Source organism: Octodon degus, unplaced genomic scaffold (genome assembly GCF_000260255.1).
Source record: "Octodon degus isolate 3935 unplaced genomic scaffold, OctDeg1.0 scaffold00096, whole genome shotgun sequence".
Classification (NCBI taxonomy): Eukaryota; Metazoa; Chordata; class Mammalia; order Rodentia; family Octodontidae; genus Octodon; species Octodon degus.
The window spans coordinates 2965526-2988018 of NW_004524672.1; the positions used below are offsets into that span (position 1 = coordinate 2965526).

Here is a 22493-nt window from a genome sequence, read left to right on the forward strand (position 1 = left end):
CCCATCATGTGAAGTCAAGGTGACAGCCAAGTGACTGCTCCTTTGGAGGCTCTGTGGAAAACCTATTTTCAAGCTCATTCTTGTTAACAGAACTCCACTCTGTCCACTTAAAGCACTATGTCCCTGTGTTCTTGCTGACTTGTTCCCCAGAGATTTCCCTGAAGTCTTAGAGAGTATATACAGGCCTTGCCACATGGCCCCCTCCATCTTTCAAACAACAGAATGTGAGGTCCCCGGCAGGAACTGTGGGATGTGGAATCTTGCACACTTTCTAAGAATTCAGCCAACCACAGAAGGTCAGCATAGCTATTTCCATTGTGTTCTCGATGTACAGGCTAGGAGGCTCATGGAGAGAGACAGACAGACAGACAGACAGACAGACAGACAGACAGACAGACAGACAGAAAGACAGAAAGACAGAAAGACAGAAAGACAGAAAGACAGAAAGACAGAAAGACAGAAAGACAGAAAGACAGAAAGACAGGAAGACAGAAAGACAGAAAGACAGAAAGATAGAAAGACAGACATAGAGAGAGGGACAGAGACACTAAGTTTTTGGTAGCACTTACTTGAAACCAAAGCCTCTTTGCTTCTAAACCCTGCTTTCTACTCTGCCATGCTGAGTAATAAATTAAACAATACTTCTGATATGTCATTTGCAGAAAAATGGATGGCTCTTGAGACTTTAATATTAAGTGGAATAAGTCAAATGTAGAAAATTGAATTTTGCATAGTACATGTTATAAGAGAAAATCAAAATATAAATTTAAGAGTAAAATGAAGATATACCTTTTGGAGATGGGGAAGGGGTTCAGGAAGGATGGGGAGGGAAGAGGAATGGACACTGAAAATGATAGAGAAAAGTGTGTAAATATTATTACTACAGCATACACCAGTAAAAAGGAAAGAAAGAAAAAGAAAAGCACATCCTCTTTATCTGCACTGGTAAAAGAGAAGAAAATGGAGTCTGACTGCCCATTTCCAGCACAGATGTAGTTTTCCAAGTTGGAATTTTGAGCTGGGGGGCAAACCTATCAATTCTCCAGGATAATAAACATATTTGGGTTAATTCCACTCCCTTTTCCTCAACTATACCCAGTTTGTTTTGACTCTTTACCATAATAGAAGACCAGATTGAGGCTTCTTTCAAACGCCAACAGAAAATAGCTGAAGAGCAATAAATAACTTCTTTAATGTATTGCAGGGGCTCGCTATGAAGCTCAGACTCATGGCGATCCTCCTGCTGTAAGCCTCCCTAGTGCTGTGATTACAGTCGCACACCACTATGCATACGCTCTGGCCAGCTCAGCCAGCCCTGGGCACAACATGTAGTGCCAGCAATCAATCTATCGTCCCTGCTCTTGCCTAAGCTTGCCTAAGCAGGTACATTAGTCTGCTAAACTATCTTGCAGGCCCAATGCATAATCATTGTATAAAAAAAACCACATCATTCAAATGTATGGAACGATTTCTTCCCAAACTTAACAACTAATTACATGGAAGAAACTCTTGTGCTATCACACTAGATATTTGAGATTCTGAAAATTATTTCTTGAAATCACTGCTGTTTTGTGGTCTTGATAAAGTGAGCTGGCTGAGTGGAGAACCAAAATTGGTTGTTAGAGACATGAGGACGAAGGACCACTTCTGTTCTGCCAGAGTCCCAAGTTCAACGAAGTAGATACCCAAGGTATTGTGCTTCATGCACACATTCCAAGTTTTCAAGAACAGCCAGAATTCTAAGTATTCCAGCATTTATTCTGCCTCTTGACTCAAGAGACAGGACTCCACTAAGCATTTTTAAAGAGAAAATCAGAAACCATGAAAACTATTCCAGTTCAAAAATATGTCCTTATTGTTTCGTAAATAAACAATCAGGAGCCTTCATCATAAAATAAGCATTAAGAATAATTTCAGTGCAGATCTCATAACAAGTGAAAGTTAAAAAATTATCTTTTTAAAACACTCAAAGATATACAAGTTCATGAATTTAATAAAGACATGTTTTCTTCCTCATGTTAAACATTATATAATTTCCTAAGATTTAATTGTTATCATTGTCCATCAAAAAATGTTATCATAACTGGGGACTAGCAATGTCAATATTTTAAAAGATCACTTACCCATGGAATACTTCCTTATTTCTATCACTGTGTAAAATCTGAGTGTTTTACCCTTTTTTTCATGTATTTACTTTGAGTTGTCAATTATTGTGTATACATCATATTCATCATGTTCTTTTGAAACATGTATACACTACAGAGTGGCTACATTGAGGTAATTTATACATACCTCACACTCGTTTTTTGAGGTTTTAATATCTCAATGATTTCATGACTACAACATATAGTTATCAATTGTGGTTAACATGCTACACAGTAGATTTAATGGACTTGCTCTTTGTATCTAATTAAAAGTTCACATCCTTCGACTAATGGTTTCTGAATCACTAGCCCTTGGTAACTACCATTCTCTAAGTTCAGTGACGGTATATTCCTTGTGAAAGTGGGGTCGTGTGGTACCTGCCTTCCTACGTCTGTCTTATTTCACTTCACACTGTCTCCCAACATGTATTCATGCTACTGAAAACTCAGCTGCACCACAGCAAAATGTTCCATAAGAGCCCACATTATGTGTTTCCGTAACCACTTTTCCTTTCTCCATTCATCCATTGATGGACACTTGAGTTTACTCCATACCTCAGCAGTTAAGAACAGTGCTGTCACAAACAGTGCGCAAACCTCTCTACCATGTTGAAGTTATTTGCCTTGGATACACACTCACTAGTAGGGTTGCTCAATTATATGGTAGTGCAATTTTTAATTACTTTTGAGGAATGTCATGCTTTCTGCCTGTCTGGTGACACCAATTTACACAACCAAAGGTAATGTAAGGAATTATTTTCCTCCACATCTTTACTGGCAATTTTTATTTTACATTTTTTGTTAAAAGTTTAAAAAGCCAAAAGTTTAAGTTAATCATGTTAAACTGCTAAAAGCTCAAGTCTCAAATATGTAGGAAGGGTGAATATATCTTTCCTTTTCCTTTCCTATTTGTATTTAATACACATCTTGCATCAAACTAGAACTTCATTTTATTCAGAAATAGTAATAGGCAGTAATTACATATTGCAAATTCATGGACTTCTATTTGTAGAGGAATTTCTTTTCAGCATGTGCCTTCCTGGAAAGAGCCCACCTGACTCACAGAAGAATATGAGGAAGACAGGGCACTATCAATCCCATCTCACTGAGTCACTTGCCTAAAGCTCTTAGTGCCTTTGGCTCTAAGGACAGCTCTTTCTGCATATACTGCCCGGCATCTCAAACTACAGTTACTGAGGACTGGAATATGTATTTACCAGGGAGCGGGGACAACTGAAGGATACCTACATAGCTGGGGCACATACCAGAGACAGCTACATTATTCTTTCTAGTCAATGCCTTCTAGTTCACCTAACATCTCTTCAAAATAAGTGGATACTATACTGAAGAATAAAAGATAATTAAAGTGGCTATAGTATATTAATTGCTAACGTATATTCTCTACTGTTTAAAACTTTGCGAGTTGTTACCACTGCAGAGCCTTCTAAAATAAAGTAATAAATCTGTATTTTAATACAGCAGTATTATAATTTTTAAATACTTAATGTACTTGGCATGTGACTTTTTTTGTTTGCAATAAACTTTCTTTGTTTCTTTCTCTCTTTCTTTTTTATATTCTGAAAAGTCATTTCCCTATAAGTCCAGTTCTTTTTACTCTTATCAACAGGGAAGTCATAATCCTTTGCTTAAATAGAAGCTGGTTACCATGGAAATCATTCTAATGCCACTGAGTCAATATTTTGATTTTGCTGACATGTAACATAACAAGAAAAGTCAGGCTAAGATTTATAAAAGTCACTTTCTATCTGCGTTATAATGTTGATAGCTAGAAAATCACAAAGAAAGCATAGGTCCTATAATCAACTCCAGTTAGCCGGTAATTATAAACAACTGAGAATTCATAAAAGAGCAATCTATATATTCATAGAACTTTGGCTTCAAGTTCACACATATGCACACATGCATTTAGATTTAAGACTTTCCCATGCAGAACTGAGCCCTGATTGTATCATGTTATTATTGAGATCATAACATGGTAGAAGAGATTTAAGGATAGTTTACAACTGCCTTTGTTCCTAAGAGTTCTGAGGAGAAAACAAAATTTGCATAGTAAATCAAATACTTTCCTACAGAAATACACCATATCTTCACAGGATGCTAATAACCCATCCAGTCTACTGAAGCTTCCCCATTAGACACACCAGGGGAGGGCTTCCCAGGAGTGCTCGAGAACTTTCTGAGGTGAAATATTTGAGTTGGGACTAACCAATGAACTCACTGTTCCCTGAGTAATTTTCCAAGCTTAAGTTATGACATCTTGGTTGCTGTAGATAAATCACTTTGTCTCCATTTGCCTTCTTAAGGAATGAAAGTCTACAGCTGCTCCCTATTGTTGGATAAGGGTGAGGGATCTTAGAAATAAGTGTGGCCTTCAGAAGCCAGTCACCTAAATGGCCCCATATGGGTGCTACTCTGCTGTATTTTAAGAAATTACTCACAAGTGTCTCCTGTCAGACAGGAATGATGACTTTTCCCAACATTTCACTTTCGCTGCCCAGTAGTGCTTCCTTTGAAGGGGGCTAATCTGCTGTTGGTACCTCTCCGTCCTGTCCACATGTTCCTGGCAATACAACACATTCTTACGCCACATCCCTTTCCTGTCTTCCCTCTCTACCTGTACAGGGCTTATTTTTTTTCCTTGAGTCTTTCTAGATTGCATTCAGAACTCACTCTGCTAAATCAGTAGTCTTTATAAACAACCTAATGTAATTGAGTACACAGTTTCTTGGCAGTAGGAGAGGTGTGGCCTCTACGTACAAGAGCACGATCCAGATAAATAAAAGATGCCAGTCATGAATGTCAGGGGAAACCTGAGGACAATATTGGAAATTCATAGCACTTGTGTCTCTAGGTTCCTTTGTTGTATTAATAAATAAACTAAATATCTACGTTGTTTCTAAAAAATATGGGTGTGTTGACATGTTTTGTGTGACTTGTGGCAAATTGAAGAATACATTGATAAAACTGACTTATGGAAAAAGGAATTCAATTTTTAAAAACCTCACCCAAAAATATATGCAGACAGGTACATATACATACACTAATCTTTACCATAGTACTATTCCATGCCTGTACAAACTATAGCCTCTGTAACCACTGAATAATCAAGACAGTAACCTACTGAGAAGTATACTTATCTCCTTAAAAATGGTGTTTCCTGACAAATTACATGCTAAACAAAAATAGCTACAATAAAGTAAATGAAAATACAAAACAGACAACTATGCACTATGATTTAACCTTTTCAAATAAGCATACACGTGTACATTATTCATGTCTATTCTCTCACACACATACGCACACTTATTTATACATATATAATAAACACATGTGACACAATTTTGCATATATAGGCAGTGGGTGAAACTGAGGCTTGTCTTTACAGAACTTATGAATCAGCTTCATTAAAAGACTTTTATTCTATCATTGAATAACGTGCTGAAACTATTGTCTTCTGGCTAAAAGTGCTGGAGCACTTAGACAAGAGAAAAAGAAAGGAGGGCAAAGGTCACGATGCTAGTTACCACGCGGGTACCTTGCCTCATGGATTGCATTTGAGCTTCTGCAGAAAGGTGAAGGCCAGAAGGTGAGGAAGATTTCCTGATAAACCAGGAGTCCCAGTGGCAGAGCTCTGCTCAGCTAAGGAAAGGGCTGTGTGGTTTCCACCCTGCTGCAAGCCGGCACACCAACTTGGTAGTGTGAGGACTCAAGGAAGCTTTCTGCGTTCAGCACAGGCCAGGGGGCAGAAAGACTTGGGACCTGCCACAACTCTCTTGGCAACTGGACACACTGAGGTCTTTCTCACAACAGACATGTAAAAGCCTGAATCTCACACCATGAACCAAAAGCCTGTGACCTTCGAAATTAAAATGCTAGACTCTTATTTCCAATATGGCACATTTGGAGGTGGGGCTGTGAGAGCTCAAGACAGCAGCGGTCTGCAACCTGGAAGAAAAGCCTAACCAGAGAAGAGCATCCTTGTACCTTGATTGTGCCAAGCTCTGAACTGCTGTTCATTATGAACTATCCAATCTACAACATTTGACTATACCAACCTGAACTGACAAGACAGCTTCTTATCAAAGCCCTCTTGAGACTATCCTACCATCAAGCAGCTCCCTGGAAAAGCTTGGGAAAATTGTGCTCCTGCTCAAGTAAGAGCTAAAGAATCTGTGAGCTTAGAGTGAAATGGCCCTCATTTGTGTACTGACATTGAGTTCAATGAGCAAAATGGAATACATAGTACTTAATTTTTGTATTTCTAAGCTGTGTTAAAGGTAGAAACGAGAGATAGTAAGTAGAGACGGAAATATGTAGGCCACACACATGCATCCATTTACATTCTCTGGAAAGAAATAATGTTAAAGTTATCATTTCTAAAAGATATGATAACAAATTCTTTACAAATCCCTGCCCTAAAACATTCCCCTAATAATCTCACAATGCTTCTTTGAATTATGAAAATCATGTTAATAAAAGCAAGAAAGTTTAAATTCTAGAAATATTGCTGGGCAAAATAATTTTCAAATGAGTCAGAGCTTAAAGGGGGTAAAGAAAACTCACATATTGCCTTCTCTTTCTTATTATACAAATTAAGTACATCCGTCTGGGTGCTTCTGGGTGTCATTTGAAAACACATGAATAAACAACCATCCCCCTTGGAATTTCTTTTCTGGGACTTCGGGGTGAGGGAGGCAGGATTATGTGGCCCTGTGAGGAAGGCAGATGTGGTTAGTAGGGTGACCCAAAGGTGCGGCCTGAGACTCCCAGGGGCGCGGGGCGATGAGCGTTACCTTCAGTCCTCTCGGGGGGCTTCCCGCTCTTGCTGGCCGGGGTACTGTTGACCGTCTCTGAGGAGGTGCTCAGCTTGGTGCTGGGGTCCCGCTTGGGCTTGGGGGGAGGCTGCCTCCGGGTGCAGCACCTGCTGTCAACCTCCGTGCCCCCGACAGAGTGCAGGGACTGGGACCTCACTGTGAAGCCAGAGGAGCACGGGTGGGGCAGCCGGTCCTGAGGGGCAGGCATGGTCATGAACCCCATGCGGAAGTGCTTGCCCACGTAGCTGGCGTCATGGCCTCGCCCTACGTCGCCACCTATGCTGTAAAAGAAAGCAGACCAAAATCCATGAAGAGAAATCCTCGCGAGGGCACAGATATGAGCCTATTTCACCTACAGGTAAAATGTCAAATTTTAACTTTGTACTGAAGAAAGATTCACTTGACAAAGGGACTGTGTTTGAAAACACTTTTAAGTAGCAAAAAAAACAAAAAACAAAAACAAAAACAGCTATCATTTTGTATTTAAGTATGAAAGTAAAGCAAATATAATTTGATTTCCATTAGAAATCCTAACTCCTCTTTCCAGCTATTTTGAGATTCAGGTGTAGTGAGCACCCCAAAGTGGGAAAGAGGCTGCCTCATACCCTCTCCATCTTTGTCTTCACCCCTTTTTTATTTAGTTTGAGGTAAATAATATTTGTAGCTTAAGCAATAAACAAGGATTGGGTGACAGTAAGTCCTTGAATACTTTTAAATCTGAGTGCCCAATGTTTTGACTCTTACCCACTTTATTAAGATCCTTATCAGCCTACTATAACAGGGAAAATTAAACAACACAGGTTCTGTTTTTAAACACGAGAAAGAAAGGAAGAAAGACAAACACAAGCAACATGTTGTGTTGCACACCTATAATCCCAGACCCCTGGGAGGCTAAGTGCCAATACAAAATGAAACCCAGCCCAACTGCTTTAGGAACTTAGTGAGACCGCCTCTCAAACTAAGGAGGCCTTGTTATATAGATCAGAACAGAAGCCTTAGGTTCCATCCAAGAAAGAAAGTAGAGTCAAAGGCAGAGGGAAGGAAAAGTGAAGGGAAAGATGAGAGAGAGAGAGAGAGAGAGAGAGAGAGAGAGAGAGAGACAGAGAGACAGAGAGACAGAGAGAGACAGAGACAGAGACAGACAGAGAGCGAGACAGAGACAGAGACAGAGAGACAGAGAGACAGAGACAGAGAGACAGAGAGACAGAGAGAGAGAGAGAGACAGAGAGACAGAGAGAGAGAGACAGAGAGAGAGAGACAGAGAGAGAGAGACAGAGAGAGACAGAGAGACAGAGAGAGACAGAGAGCGAGACAGAGACAGAGAGACAGAGAGAGAGACAGAGAGAGACAGAGAGACAGAGAGAGACAGAGAGACAGAGAGACAGAGAGAAAAGAGCGGAGAGAGGCAGAGGAAGGGAGGAGAGAGATGGAGAGGGAGAAGGATGAGGAGGAGAGAGAAGGAAATCAACCAGGGAGGGAAGAAGAAAAGAAAGAAAAAACAAAAAAGATAAATATATATTTTAAAGTGATGTTGAAGGAATTGTCAACCTGTCTATTTTCCAGATGCTTTCACTTGTGATGGAGATTTACTTACCACAGAAAAAGGAAAAAGAAATCCATGCTCCTAACAAGCAGAACTCTCGCAATGAAATTTGCGAAAACATTTAGTGCAGAAATATAGTGGAAAGACTGATCTGAGGGGTCTCTAATTATTTTGTAAGTATTCAAGATCCACAAAGTTTCCAAACTTGAGGTTCTTAAGTTCAACAAGGAAATTTGAACTAACATTTAAAATAAAAACATCTCTCAGTTTGAAATTCAACTAGTCATCTTGGAATTTTTTTCTGAAATTTTTTTCTCTCTCTATGCTATTAAAAAAAAGGGACATAAGTATGAACATGAACTTTTAGAAGGCAGGTTTCTCTAGAGATTTCTATATCCATAGAGTTCCTTTACCCATGGGGGGACAAATGAAAAGAAATATGACTATAAGATATTTAACTGACTATCTTACCTATTTTTTACCTATAAGTAGTAAAACGTATTCTTGAGTATTTGAATTTTGGAAGCTTGCTGAGCCTACATCTATCCATAAGTGAGTTTATCAATAATTTTTGTAACCTTTATTTTGACTGATTATTCTTTCAGAATGTGAAGAAATTCAAGGTTAGAATTACTTTTGGCTTTCTTTTATCTTTCATAATATTATGACCTTTTTCACAAGTTTAATGTCCTAGGAAAAATAATAATGAGAAATAAACAGCCAACTTAGGACAATTACATATCCACGTGGCTAAAGTCAGAAAGGACTCAACCAGAGCATTAGAGTCAGACTGTGCCATTTAATTCCAAGCATAATGTGCTACTAATTAAAAAGATTTCTAGACTGGGCATGGTGGTGTGCACCTGTAATCCCAGTACTTGGCAGGCTGAAAACAGGAGAATCACTACAAGTCCAATCTACCTAGTGAGATCCTGTAGACCCTGCATTAAATACATAAAAAAGATGTCACCTTATTTTTTAATATCTTGAGGCACTGCTCAGACACTGAGTATGCCACCTCTCTGATGAGGGGGGCTGCCAGTTCAGGCCACTGACTGAGCTCTAGATACCCAGGATGAGGAATAATATCAAAATGTTGGTGAAGTGGAAGTTGTCGCACCAGAACAGCAAGCATCCTGAATCTGGGCAGGGTTTCAATGTGCAGCATCTTCTGGGTTTATTTCAAGAACATCAATCAGGGCATAAATAAGGAGCTTCCTCAGAGTGGCTTAGTGAAAAATCATTAAGCACTCAAGAGAGAACACGGTGGAGGAGGGGAAGGCAGTGTTCATGGTGTGGGAAGTAGATTTGGGATGGCCGTGGCAGGATCTTCGCACAGAAGAGGAGATATTTGATATTAACTAATTTTCCCTTAGATTATTTTTTATCCCCATGTCGTTTACTTAGTTGTTGCTGTTGTTGTATCACTGAACAAAAGGTGTTTTAAGGATTTATTTAGATAACCATCTCATTTTCAGCAAACAGCCACCTGAGGAGATTTATGGGTGTGTTAATACACAGGGGCATCTACGAGAGACTTAAAAAATAATTATATCAGCAATTTTCCAGTTACTTTGGACGTAAATAGGGTCTGCACTTCTTTCCCAGAGAGATAATTAGCTCTGCTGAATTGTTCAGAATGATCTTTTTCTCAGCCCAATCAATTTACCTGCTTCTGTTCATAAATGTGCTTTCTCTGTCTCTCTGTCTCTCTGTCTCTGTCTCTGTCTCTCTCTCACCCCCTCCCTCTCTCTCTCCCTTTCTCTCAAACACACACACACACACACACACACACACACACACACACACACACGCACACACCCCTTCCAAGAAAAATTCAATGTTTGATTTGAACAGAGCACAGGTTACAAATTTAGTTTGCCCAGGCTGTGAGTGCAAGATGAAGCAATGGATCCAAGTTTGAGTAGTATAACTGAAGTCCACTTCCAGTTTCTGAATTTGCTAACAGACCTGGGAAATTTCTAAATAGGCAGATTCCTGGATTCTCTACTCAAGGGCAACAACTGCATTATTATATCTGTAGATTCAGAATCTCTGCACTTGTAGCCAATGAGATTGTGTTTTAAAAACTTCATCCCTATATCTGATGTGACCAGGCCAGAATCCCTTAGAAACATTAAGAACAATAGACATTACTCACCAACACCTGTTAAAAACAGAAACTACTGGCCAGTAGAATAAGTACTTGCCTGACAAGTGCAGGGTCCTGAGTTCAATCCCCAGTACAAAGAAAAAAAAAAAAAAAACAAAAAAACAAAAACCCAGAAACTACAAGTACTGAAGCAAGTGTCACAGAAAAGGAAATATGCAATGCATTATTATTCAGGCCTTTTTAGGTTATCCGGCAGTAACAATAATCTCCGTCCAGGTACTCCTGTTTACAACACTGGTTTCCTGCTTGAGTCACTGGGTCCACCTTTCTGGGGCCGTAGCTCTGCTCACTATGCTACTCTCATCTTACCCTGCAGCCCTGTCTTAGTCACATTCTCACCACTGAGGCATACTCTAAAGAAGGAAAGGTTTGGTTTGATTCACTGAATTCAGAAGTTTCAAGGCATAACCCGGTCATTCTGAAGCAAGACTTCACAGCCCATGCACATGGTAGGGTGAGTTATTTATGAGATGGCAAACAGGAAACAGAATAAAGGGGGAAGTAGGGAAGAGATAAACCCTTCCCACTGACATGACCCAGGGATCCATGTTTTCTTAACAGAACCCACCTCCTAACAGCAAGTCAGTTATGAAATCATGAGTGGCCATATCTATTAATAACTACGGTGTGTCCAGTCACCTCTCAAAGCCTGATGAGTACATGAGGTTTGGAGGGAGCATCTAGAGGATTTGGCGGATGACATCTAGGTAGAAGTTATAAGATTCTACTAAGCCGCCACATCCCTTTATGCAAAAAAGCATTTCATCCATCTCTGGGAGTGGTTAGTCGTAAGAGTCTCTGAATTGCCAAACAGTTCAAGTGCAAAAAAATCTCCTCTGAGACAGATGGCAACCTCTTTACCTGTAAGCCCCTCTAAAAAAATAAAAAAGTTAAACCTTGCCAACACACAATGGCACAGGATAAACATTCCCATTCCAAATGAAAGAACAGGGCACAAGAAACCAGTGAAACCAAAGCAAAACCAAAACCCAAACCCAGCCAGGCAAGCATTAATTCCTGTAGCTCCTTGTCTAGTACCTGGGGCAAACTGTTGCAACACGTGAACTCCAAAAGCTTTGGTTGGCGGCATTGCCAGTGGTTGTAACCCTCATAGCTTCTCTCTTGTACTGACTCTGTTCACCGCTCGTGGCTTTCCTTAGATAGTCCACATTCCTGGCTCTTCCAATTTCCTGGGGTCTCCAGTGTACTTGAGGCTTCCGATGCACAGCGTCATGCACTGCCGTCTCAGGGCCACACAGCCTGCCCTCCCAGTTCTTCTGAAATCTGGATGGAAGGTGCTCTGGACCCATGATGGTTGCATTCTGCAAGTCTGTGGAATCAGCACTATATGGATGATGCCAAAGCCTGCTGCGAGCTGGAGCAGTAGCTGGGTGTCTTTGAATCATGGCTGCACTGACCTCTGATTGGCTCGATGACCCACGGTTGAGAATTAAATCTTGTGGAATTAAGGTTCTAGGCTGCCATGCTTCTTGTGCAGCAGGGTGCCCTGGGGCTATTTTCTCCAAAGAAAGCCTTTCACTGTTGTAATGTTGAGTCTGTGAATGACGGGTTTCTGCTGGTTTCTGTAATGCCTTCAAGCTATCTTTTTTATTGCTCTGTCTCAAGGTACTGGGCTTTGTTTTACTGGTTCTCTTTTCAGCAACCAAGCTTTCTCCTGCTCCACATTTATAGACTGCTACATTACGGTAGCTTCCCTTCTGGCCAAACTTACAATGTTTTAAATCATACAGTTCTGCTCTCAGCTCTTGATTCTCACTGTAGAGTTTGCTTATAGCGCCCAGCAGCACCCATGCCACAGCTTCAATATTTGGCTGCCTTGAAATCTTCTCCGCCAGATTAATGACCTCACTGCAGTTAATGTCATCCTCCCATAAAGTCTCAGGACATAAGCAAAACATAGATAAATTTTCTGCCAGGGCATAACACATATGATTTGGAGTCCACCCGCCAATGCAGTCCTTGCTCCCAACAGAAACCTTCTGGGACTGGTCTGATCTGTCTACCTCTCTATCAACATTTTCATCTTCCGAGTTCCAACTAGAATCCCCTACCAATCTTGGCTTGTAGCATTGTAGGACTGGTTCTTCAGCAGACATCTTCAGAGTTCCAAATTTCTCACTGAAACCAGTTTCAAAGGCATCTAAAACATATGATTGGCCTCAAGCAAAGTCCCCACTTCTCTGATCCCAAAGTCTCTCTCAGTTACTTTCTTACCACTGAGACACAATACCTGATATCTGAAAATTAAAGAAGGAAGGTTTCTTTTGGCTCACACTTTGTAGAGATTTCAGTCCATAGTGAGGCGGCTCTGAGAGAGGGAAGCATGACCAGGGCCATGACAGAGATGAGTTGATGTGGCCGACAGGAAGCAGCAATCGAGTGAGGGAAGGAGGAGGGAACAGATAAACCCTTCCAGGCCACACCCCCAGTGACCAGTGTCTTCTGCCAGATCCACCTCCTCACAACCACTGAGCCGTAAACTTGCTAGTGGTTTTGCCTATCGTGTCCCCACAATTCAATCACCTTCAAAACCCCACTTAAGCATACGTGAGCCTTTGCGGGCACGTCTAGACATGAACTGTAACAGGCCGCTCTTGGGGTGTACTATTGTCATGACAAGGAAAGATAAACTGCACAATGTCTCTTAAGGCTGCTGCTCAAATATGGTGTGTGGTTTTTTTTTTGTTTGTTTGTTTTTTGGGTTTTTTTTGTTGTTGTTTTTCACATTCTATGAATAAAGGAGTCTTATAGCAAAACTTGATGTCAATGGAACGGAAAAAGAATCCTTCAACAAGAAAGTATTGCAGCTGATCTGATACATTGGTATATGTGCTCCTTTTGCTGATGGGGGACCAAGTATTTGATGTGATGTTTGATTTGATGCAGCCTGTGTGTTGGTGACTAAGATCTCTCTTTTAGAGAGAAATTTCCATGAAGAACGAAGACAGCTAACAAAACAGCCAGTGACCCATGAGGAGAACTTGTGTCTGCCGTCTGGCATGCTTCGACTATATCCCCCCAAAGCACATGCTGGAAACTTCATCTCCAGCACCACAACTTTGGGACATGGAGCCTAATTTTCACTTCTTGGGTCAGGAGGGCTCCCCCGCTGTGAATGGATGGATGCTGCTTATAAAGGGTTTGAGGCTATGAGCTCAATCTCTTGCTGTCTCTTGTCATGTGATACCTTCTTCCATGTTATGATGCAGGAGGAAGCCTGGCAACAGATGCAGCACTTTGATATAGGATTTCCCAGGCTCTCTAAGAGGAGGCCAAATAAAAGCTTATTGTTTATAAACCACCCTGTCTGTGATATTGCAGCAGAAAATGGACAAAGACACCTCCCTCAGAATTCAGGAATAAAGGAGGTGCTGGTTCTTGTAGGGATATATTTTATCCATACTCTAGAAGATACAGAAGCAAAGAAATAGTGTTGTCTTTCAGAAAACTTGAAGCACTGTTTGTAGGAGTGGCAGACAAGAAGAATAGTCACTGTGGTAGAAGACAGCACACTGACTCCAGCCAGCACGAAGAGATTGGGCTATATTTACAAGGCAGAGAAAAATGTGTGCAGGCCCAATGTAAACCTCTTTGGTGCATCCTAGTATTTTCTTGCTCCCTTGTGACATGGAAAGACTATATACAGCAACCTTGGCCTGAGAAGTCTGAGGTTAGCAAAGGTAGCAATTTATCATGAAAGAGGGATTAGTCCTATGACCAAGTGAGCTACTGCAGTCAGAAGTGGTGTTAAGGGAAGTGGGGTTAATTTAAAATGATAGAGGAAAGAAATGTTACTATTAGTCACAGCCTCAACTAAACTGCCAGGATACCAGCCACAGCTTTTCACATCAACTGTACCATTCTAAGTTTTGCTTAGGAAGTGTCAGATGAGATCCAAGAAACATCCGGTCCCTAGGCACACAGTAAGATACCAGCTGCAACTCAGGCTGAACTGTGGTAACCAGGCAAGTGTGTAGCTACATACTCCCTTGAGGGAGAACATTCTCAGGATAGCAGTTATTTCATAGCAGCCATCTACAGTGTTCAAGTCTGTTGCGGCTTATTGCTCAAGATCTGGGCTATCCCTAGACAGCTCCCAGCCAACAGATGAGGTAGTTGACCTGCTGCTTCTTTGCTGTGTGGGCACTGTTTTTGTCTGGGTTCCCATAGCGAGCTGGTGAAGACATTTCCACTGCTACCATAATCTCTGGGTCAGTCTTCCTGAGCACATCTTTCCCTCCTCACTCCTGCACTGAGACCAGAGGCTCCTCTGAGCCATTCCTGATCCTTCCTTCTTTATTTTGTAAGCAGCCCCCTTAATAAATCTCCCATCTTTTCACTTCCATGTTGATTTCTGTTTTGAGGCAACCCTGAACCGACCTACTTGGAAACAGCCTTACACTGAGTTCATAAAAAAAAAAAAAAAAAAAAAACACACACACAGAAGAAGAAAGGCAAACCCTACAAACTCATTCCAGACCCCAGAAAGAAAAAGTGCTATGAAAATAGGGAATTCTCCTACTGCAGACTGAACATTTAGATGGTGCTGAGGGAGGAAAACAGCTCCACCACAGGCGAGCTGGCTTGAGCAAAAGCTATGTGGGTGGAATAAAGCAGTCTTTGCATAAGACTCTCACACTCTTGGTAGATTAAGCTAGACACAGAGCAAGTTATAAAAATAAAAACAAGTTTCATAATCCTGAATTTAAACAAGCATGCTTTTCCTTACACAATGAAAGTGATGTTCCATACTCAAGCTTTCTGTTGATTACTTTTCTATTTTAAAACATGGAAAGTAAAATATCATTTGCTTAAATCAAGGGAGGAGGTTGCAGTATTTCAGAACTATTTTAAAAAGTATTTGTAAACTTCTCCTCCAAGCAAATAAGTAGCTGGCATGTGGGCCTAAACACACATGCACTGGAGTCATGTGTTACATGACCAGACCCAAAACTGAGCAGTTGAATAAAAGCAGCTCCTATCTCCTTACCTGTTAAATAGTCATACTGGTCCAGTTTGAATTACTTTAAAACTACTGCATTCATACCATAAAACTTTGTTAAGAGAACTTTCCTTTATATTTTCCATGTCTGCAAAGCACAGCATATGGTACTTTAAAAAATGTACACACAAAAGCCAAAATAAAACATCTTCCATTTATCTCAAAGCATCAGAACATCCTAGACAATATGCAGCCCTCTTGTTAACTTTCTTAAATATTTGCTTCACTTTTTCAAAGAACTTAGTCCTAAGGATTTATTTTAAAAAGGTACAAAACAAAAACTTTCAAAGTCCTCTAAAAATGCTCATTGACAGGAAATGTCACTTGTCACATTCTTGTGAAAATCCATCAGAATCAATGTTATTTGTCTCTTTCTGAGAACTTCACTTCAGAAAAAGAGAAAAACCAAACGAAGACAAGAAACACGCTGAAAAAGGTGAGTTACAAGGTGACAGGGTATCTTTAAAACTAATGGGAGTTGCTTCTTTGTTCAATTTTGAATGAAATGTGCCAATAATTTGTAGTAGAGTTGTCTTTGGAAACCACTAGAATAAGAAAATCTTGATCTCAGTCTCTCTCTGTCTATCTCGGTCTGTCTGTCTGTCTGTCTGTCTGTCTGTCAGTCTCTCTCTGTCTCTCTGTCTGTCTCTGTCTGTCTCTGTCTCTGTCTCTGTCTCTGTCTCTCTCTCTCTCTCTCTGTCTCTCTCTCTCTCTCTTTCTCTCTCCCCCCTCCCTCTTCTCTGTGTATCTGCTTTGAGTTCTTCCCTCCCTCCCTCTTTCCGTGTGTGTGTGTGTGTGTGTGTGTGTGTGTGTGTGTGTGTATACCCACCTTCAAGTTTATCTAGAAACACTTGGAGACAAACTGAAGAGATATATAGGACTATACTGTCTTGATTATTTGCTTCTGCAGAACTGAGCTCAAAAATCCGTGTCTGATGCTGATTTGCGATACATTATTATTCTACCTTTGTGAAATCCTAAACACCTATTGTTTTTCTTTTTCTGCTGATTTTTCAAGAAGCATTGATCTTGTCTTAGAGAACAGATAATTTCAACCATAAAGTAAATGGAGAACATTTGAAAAAGAAATAGAAGTTATAGCTCTCCAACAGAGACTGAAATTTTCCTGTGGTCAAGTGGACCAGTGACATCTGTTACATATTTGAATCTTTCATGTTAGACATTTCACTATGAATAAGTAGGAAAAAAAATCACTACTTTGACTTTGCTATTTAAAAGCATGAGTGAGAAAGCCTGAATAGGATGCCACCTCCCTCTAGCCTTCTCTTCAGGTACACAGACCACACACTGGCCCTGGTTGCCCCGTGAGCACATGTCTCGCTCTCCCTGTCAGAAGGACACCTGTCCCAGAACACTGGCCCCTTCTAATTGCCATGTCCAGCTAAACTTGCCTCTTGTTATAAAGACTGAGTGTAGAAAGCACTGAGAGAACAGGGTGTTGCAACGTCTCTTGGTGCTACACCTCAACCCAAAGTCTGACTTGGAAAGGAACAGCATGATTACCAGCCCAGGTCTCAGTTTTGGGGGTTTTCACACCACTCATCATGTGTCTACACCAAAGCCGCAGTTGGCGCTGCTGAGCACGGCCCGCCCCTTCAGTCATGTCCACCTGCAGAAGAGCACATCTGTCTTCCTGCTCACCTCTGTACTCACTAGCACGTGCTTCTTTTATAAAGGGAAATTGAAGAAAGGAAGTCCATCCTCTTCAGAATTAGCAAGATAGGAGGACACTTCCTGTTAACTTGTGGGGACTTTTGTGTTTTTGTTTTATTTTGTTCTGTTTTATGCGGGTGTTGGGTTTATTTTGCTTCTCGGGAATTCATTCTACCTCCTCCTGGCCTTGGAGATTCCCATAAAAAGATGACTTTCTTTCTCTCAGCCAGCAAGGCTGTCAGGCCTGGTCATTCACTACTAAGTATCCCTGGTCCTCAAGACTATTATTATAGCTGGAAAATACCTTGAGTTAGACCAATTGGTGTGAACCCCAAGCAGTGAGTGGAAATTGCAGTAGCCCAAACCCACTTCATCCTTCTTTCCACCATGTGAGAATATTAGTAGGTCCAGGACTCATAACAGAGGAGAGCACCTGGATCTAGTGATTTCTGTAGCTAGCCAATCCCAGAACTCCTTATACGAGTCAGCTTCTAAGTTCCATTGTATTGGAGACAATTATAGTTGAATTTTCTGGTGTTTGTTATGAAAAGTATCCTCAGTGAGCCAGGATGATGCTCTGTAGATAGCAGTGGTGAAACACAAGCTATTAGCTAAATAACAGCAGGTATCAGGGAAGAAATGAAAACAGTACAGAGCAGGAAATGAACACATTCCAATTATGTATTGTTTGGAACTAGTTTTCTATCTTAACAACCAAAATAGAAATAATTTACTGCCTTGCACATTCAGCTTATATTTTTCTGTGTGAAGTATACTTTGATGTGGAGATGCAGCAGTGAAATTGAACTGTATTCATATTTTCTTCCAAATTGTTCACCCACCATTACCCTTAATGTCTTCCCTGAGCCCCGTTTGTTCATTCAAAACCATAATCTCTGAATTTCTTGCCCTAGGCTCTAGCATTCATTTTCACCACTTCATATCCTCATGATGTCTGTTTTTCTACTTTTATATACCTCATATCTTAATCTCTTAGATTTTTTTTCAGACATCAATTTCCTGTGTCTGGATGTTTATTGGTGCTTCTGAGATGTTAAGGTCAGCTGTTAAAATGGAATTTTTAGACACCTTTTTATTAACTTCTTGGTTTAAACTACTACAGAAGGACAACGTTAAACAATGAGGTGAAGATTTATGCTTAAAAGAGGAATTTCAATTCCCATTAGCTCCAGATGTCTTCTTTGAAACAAATAGTTATAATTACCATGTGCTAAACTAAAGTCAAAATGGATTAAAAATCTAAACATTGAAATAGAAACAGCAAATCTGGAAGAGAAAGTAAGCAGAAACCTTGAAGACAGGAGTAGGCAGAAAGTTCATAAACAAAAACCAATCTTCACGGGAAATACTTCAAAGAATCAACAACTGGGATCTCATCTTATTGAGAAGTTTCTGCACGTCAAAAGAAATTACCAACAAAGTGAAAAGACAACCCATGAATTGGGAAAAATATTTTAACCAACAATCACTCAGACAAAGGACTTCTATCTAGAACACACAAAGAACTAAAAAAAAAAGCAGGCCCCCAAGATTCAAAGACCCAATCCAAAAATTGGTACCTAAGATTAATATACACTTCTCAGAGGAAGAAATATAAAGGACAAATAAATATATGAAAAACATTTCCACAGCACTAGTCATTTGAGACATGCAAAATAAAACAACACTGAGATACCATCTCACTCCAGAGAGAACGGCTATCACAAAGAAATCAACTAATAACAAATACTGGAGAGGCTGTGGGGGAGAAGGAACTGTTCTCCACTGTTGGTGGGAATGTAGACTGGTACAACCACTAGGGAAAGTATTGTGGATATGCCTCAGAAAACTAGAATTGGAAGTCCCATTCAACCTAGCTATTTCTCTTCTGGACATTTTTTTTTTAAAACACCATACCTCAGTGATGCATGTGCATCCATGTTTATAGTAGCACAAATTTTTAAAGCCAAATCTTGGAAACAACCCAAATGCCCATCAACTAAGCAATGGGGAAAAAAAAAGATGTGGTATTTTTGCACAATGGAGTATTACCCAGCTATAAAGAAAGATACACTTAGCCAAATGTGGTGACACATGCCTGTAATCCCAGGGCTAGGGAAGCAGAGGCAGGAGGATAATTATGAGTTTGAGACCATTCTGGGCTACAAAGTCAGCTCAAGGCCAGCCTCACCTGCATAGTAATACCTTGTCTCAAAAAGAGATAAAAAATAAACAACAAAACCCGATAACTTTGAGGCCTTTATAAGTAAATGGATCCAACTAGATGCCATACTCATAAATGAAATAAATCAGACCCACATGTGTAAACATTGTATATCTCCCTAGTATAAGAACCTGAAAGAACATATGAAATCTACAAGGTACAATAGCTTTAGTAAAACAAAAATGAACTGAACATAAAAAAATGGAGATGCAGGAAATGAGAAAAGATAGGAAAAAAGAGAAAAATCATGCAAGCACTTATACAGGATAGCTGAGACAATTGTACTCCTAATTTCTATCAGGTATTTTAAAGTAGTAGCTAATGTTTAAAATTTTTGCTTTGACTAACTCTATATGCTAATATCTACAATCTGAGTGTCTGCATTAGGGACAGCAGTGTGCAATATGAAAATCACAGTTTAATGACTTTCATCTTGTTCTTTTAAATGTGTACCATTTCTAATGTCTTAACAATTATTATTGCACTCTCTTTAAAATATTTCAAAAATAAACAGAAAAGAAAGAAAAATATTAAGCAATAATGAAAGCAATAATGTTGAATTGTCTGACCAGTCTTGCATACCTGTATCTGATAATCTGAGCAACAAATTTGTCAATAACAATACTAAGTAGCAACCATTGCTAATTTTCTATTCTTGCTTTGAAATTCTGTGCCACCTGTATTGTATGTGCCTTTGTCTCTGCCTTTGCTATTCTTCTTTAAAATAAAAAATAAATAAAATAAAATGGTCTTAAACATCAAATATATTGCTTCTCATTGCTAGAATATTTCAACTCTGCTTAACATCCCATATCTTCAAAAGAACAAGAGAAATGTAGCCAATCATTTAGTAGTTGTCTAGGTTTATGTAAGAACATTCTTTCTAGCCCTCAGTATCTTATTTTTATATGGGAACATAATTTCGATGACTGTTGTAAGACATTAAAATAACATAATATTTTTAGAAATCCCCTAACAAGGCGGTTGATAGAGGCAGAAGTGTGACAGATTGAAATGCGTGTCCCCCTAAAATTGATAGATTGGCACTTGATACCCAACCTAATGGTATTTGGAGGTGGGATATTTGGTTGGTGTTTAGTGTGTGAGTAGAGATTTCATAAGTGGAATCAGTAGCTTTACCACAGGTAACCAGGGATCTCCCTCTCTCTTTTGATTATGTGAACACACAACAGGAAAGCCCTCCATATGTCAGATTCAGGAGACACTAAATCTACTGAGACATCACCGAAGGCTTCTTCACCTCCAGAAGTGTGTAGAATAAATGTCCATTGTTGATAAGTCACTGAATGTAAGGTGTTTGCCTTTAGCATCCTGAGTAGACTAAAGTAAAAAGTGATACAAATACTAATTTATCTCCCCTTTTCTGACTTCCCATGTAATCCTCCATCAACTTTTATCTCCCTGTCCTAAGCTCCATTTTAATGACAAATATCTGGCCCTAAAGCAACATGAAGAAAACTATATGCTATTGACATAAATGTACTTTGCTTATTTTTGTAAGCAATCCTTAACAGCAATCATCATACCATATACTTGCACATTCAAATAGGAATAATGAAGGAGGTTAAAAAGGAGACAAATGCTAATAATTTATTCTTTCTGCAATAATTGTCTGTTGAGCATAAAACACGGTTTGGAAAAATCTATTGAGTGAATTTTATAGCTATTTCTATCAAACCATGAACTGTCAAGATTTCGATGACACTTGAGTATAGTCTCGTGATGACAAGAAAGCAATGCTCAAAAAACAAACACATCGTCATTTGTCACAAATTGCTTATTGGTGAGAATCTGAAGTTGTTATCACTGCCCATTAATTTTATGCTGAGTCATAATAATAGTCGAGTGAGAAGGTTCAAGTGGGATGTGTGTGTGTTTGTATATGTTTGTGTGTCTAAGTGTGTGTGTGTGTTAAAGTTCATTTTATTCATTTCTAAATTTCTAAGACATCAGCACTAAATATTATGTTGATTAAAGCCAATATAAATTTCTGTGGAGCATCTTCAAAAGACTCACTTTTACTTTACACAGAGAAATTGCTTAGGAGATTAGCATATGCTATTATCTAAAGTCCTTTAACATCTACAATTAAAGCATTTCTTATTTTATATGTAAATAACATTTCCTGACTCCCTGTGGTGTCATGCTTTGTAAAAGTGAGGGTGTATGGAAAATACCTCAAATCATGGTAGTCAGAATCAGTTGAGAATACAGTTTACAGAAGCTCACGTTGTGGGAGATCTTTTCCAAAAATTCATCCAAAGAAGGGGAAGTGCTGCAAAATACATTTTATTTGTCTTCAAAACTGACATAAGCTTTGAATATGGTTTGAGTACCAGCCAAGATTTTTTTGAAATGAATTTAGCTAACCATATGTAGCTCATGTTTTTTCCATCAAAAACTGGAAGCTAGAAATACAGACTGTTAATGTATAACAGCCTTGCCTTCTTGCGCGTGTGGAGCTAACTTAACCCCTAGGTGTCAGCAAACTGGAAAGGGAGATTGGGAAAGGGGAGACACATGAGAATAGTCTGGGGAAAGGGATGGGGGAGATATGACAAAGATGTTACATGTGCACACACCAACTCCCTGGAGTGAATACAACTGCATTGTAACCTTATACTAATAAGATAAAAATTTAAAAGTACTATATTCATCAGTTAATTTCCTGAGAACCAAATTTTAAGCAGGAAGATGTAATTCTGCATTGAAGAATTTAAATCAGTTACTTACTATTTGCTCACAAAGCATCTAAGTGTCTGCTGGCTTGGGCCATAAGTCAAGTGACCACTGCCCTCAGGGAATCACCTGTGGAGGAGCAGCATGATTTCAGCCCATGTGGCCAGACATTCTCCT

General features: G+C 39.7%; 1 protein-coding gene across 2 annotated transcripts in view; it reads right to left on the reverse strand.

Annotated features, from left to right (window-relative positions):
* Nyap2 (neuronal tyrosine-phosphorylated phosphoinositide-3-kinase adaptor 2) overlaps nt 1-22493 on the reverse strand; it is a 299448-nt gene that overhangs the window by 164645 nt on the left and 112310 nt on the right. The window contains exons 2-3 of one of the 2 annotated variants that reach the window (XM_023723011.1): nt 6930-7260; nt 36-49 (exon numbers count right to left, since the gene is read on the reverse strand). In XM_023723011.1, coding sequence (XP_023578779.1) covers nt 36-49; nt 6930-7260 — 345 coding nt within the window. The remainder of the gene's footprint in view (nt 1-35; nt 50-6929; nt 7261-22493) is intronic. The other variant, XM_004638151.2, reaches the window with a different exon arrangement.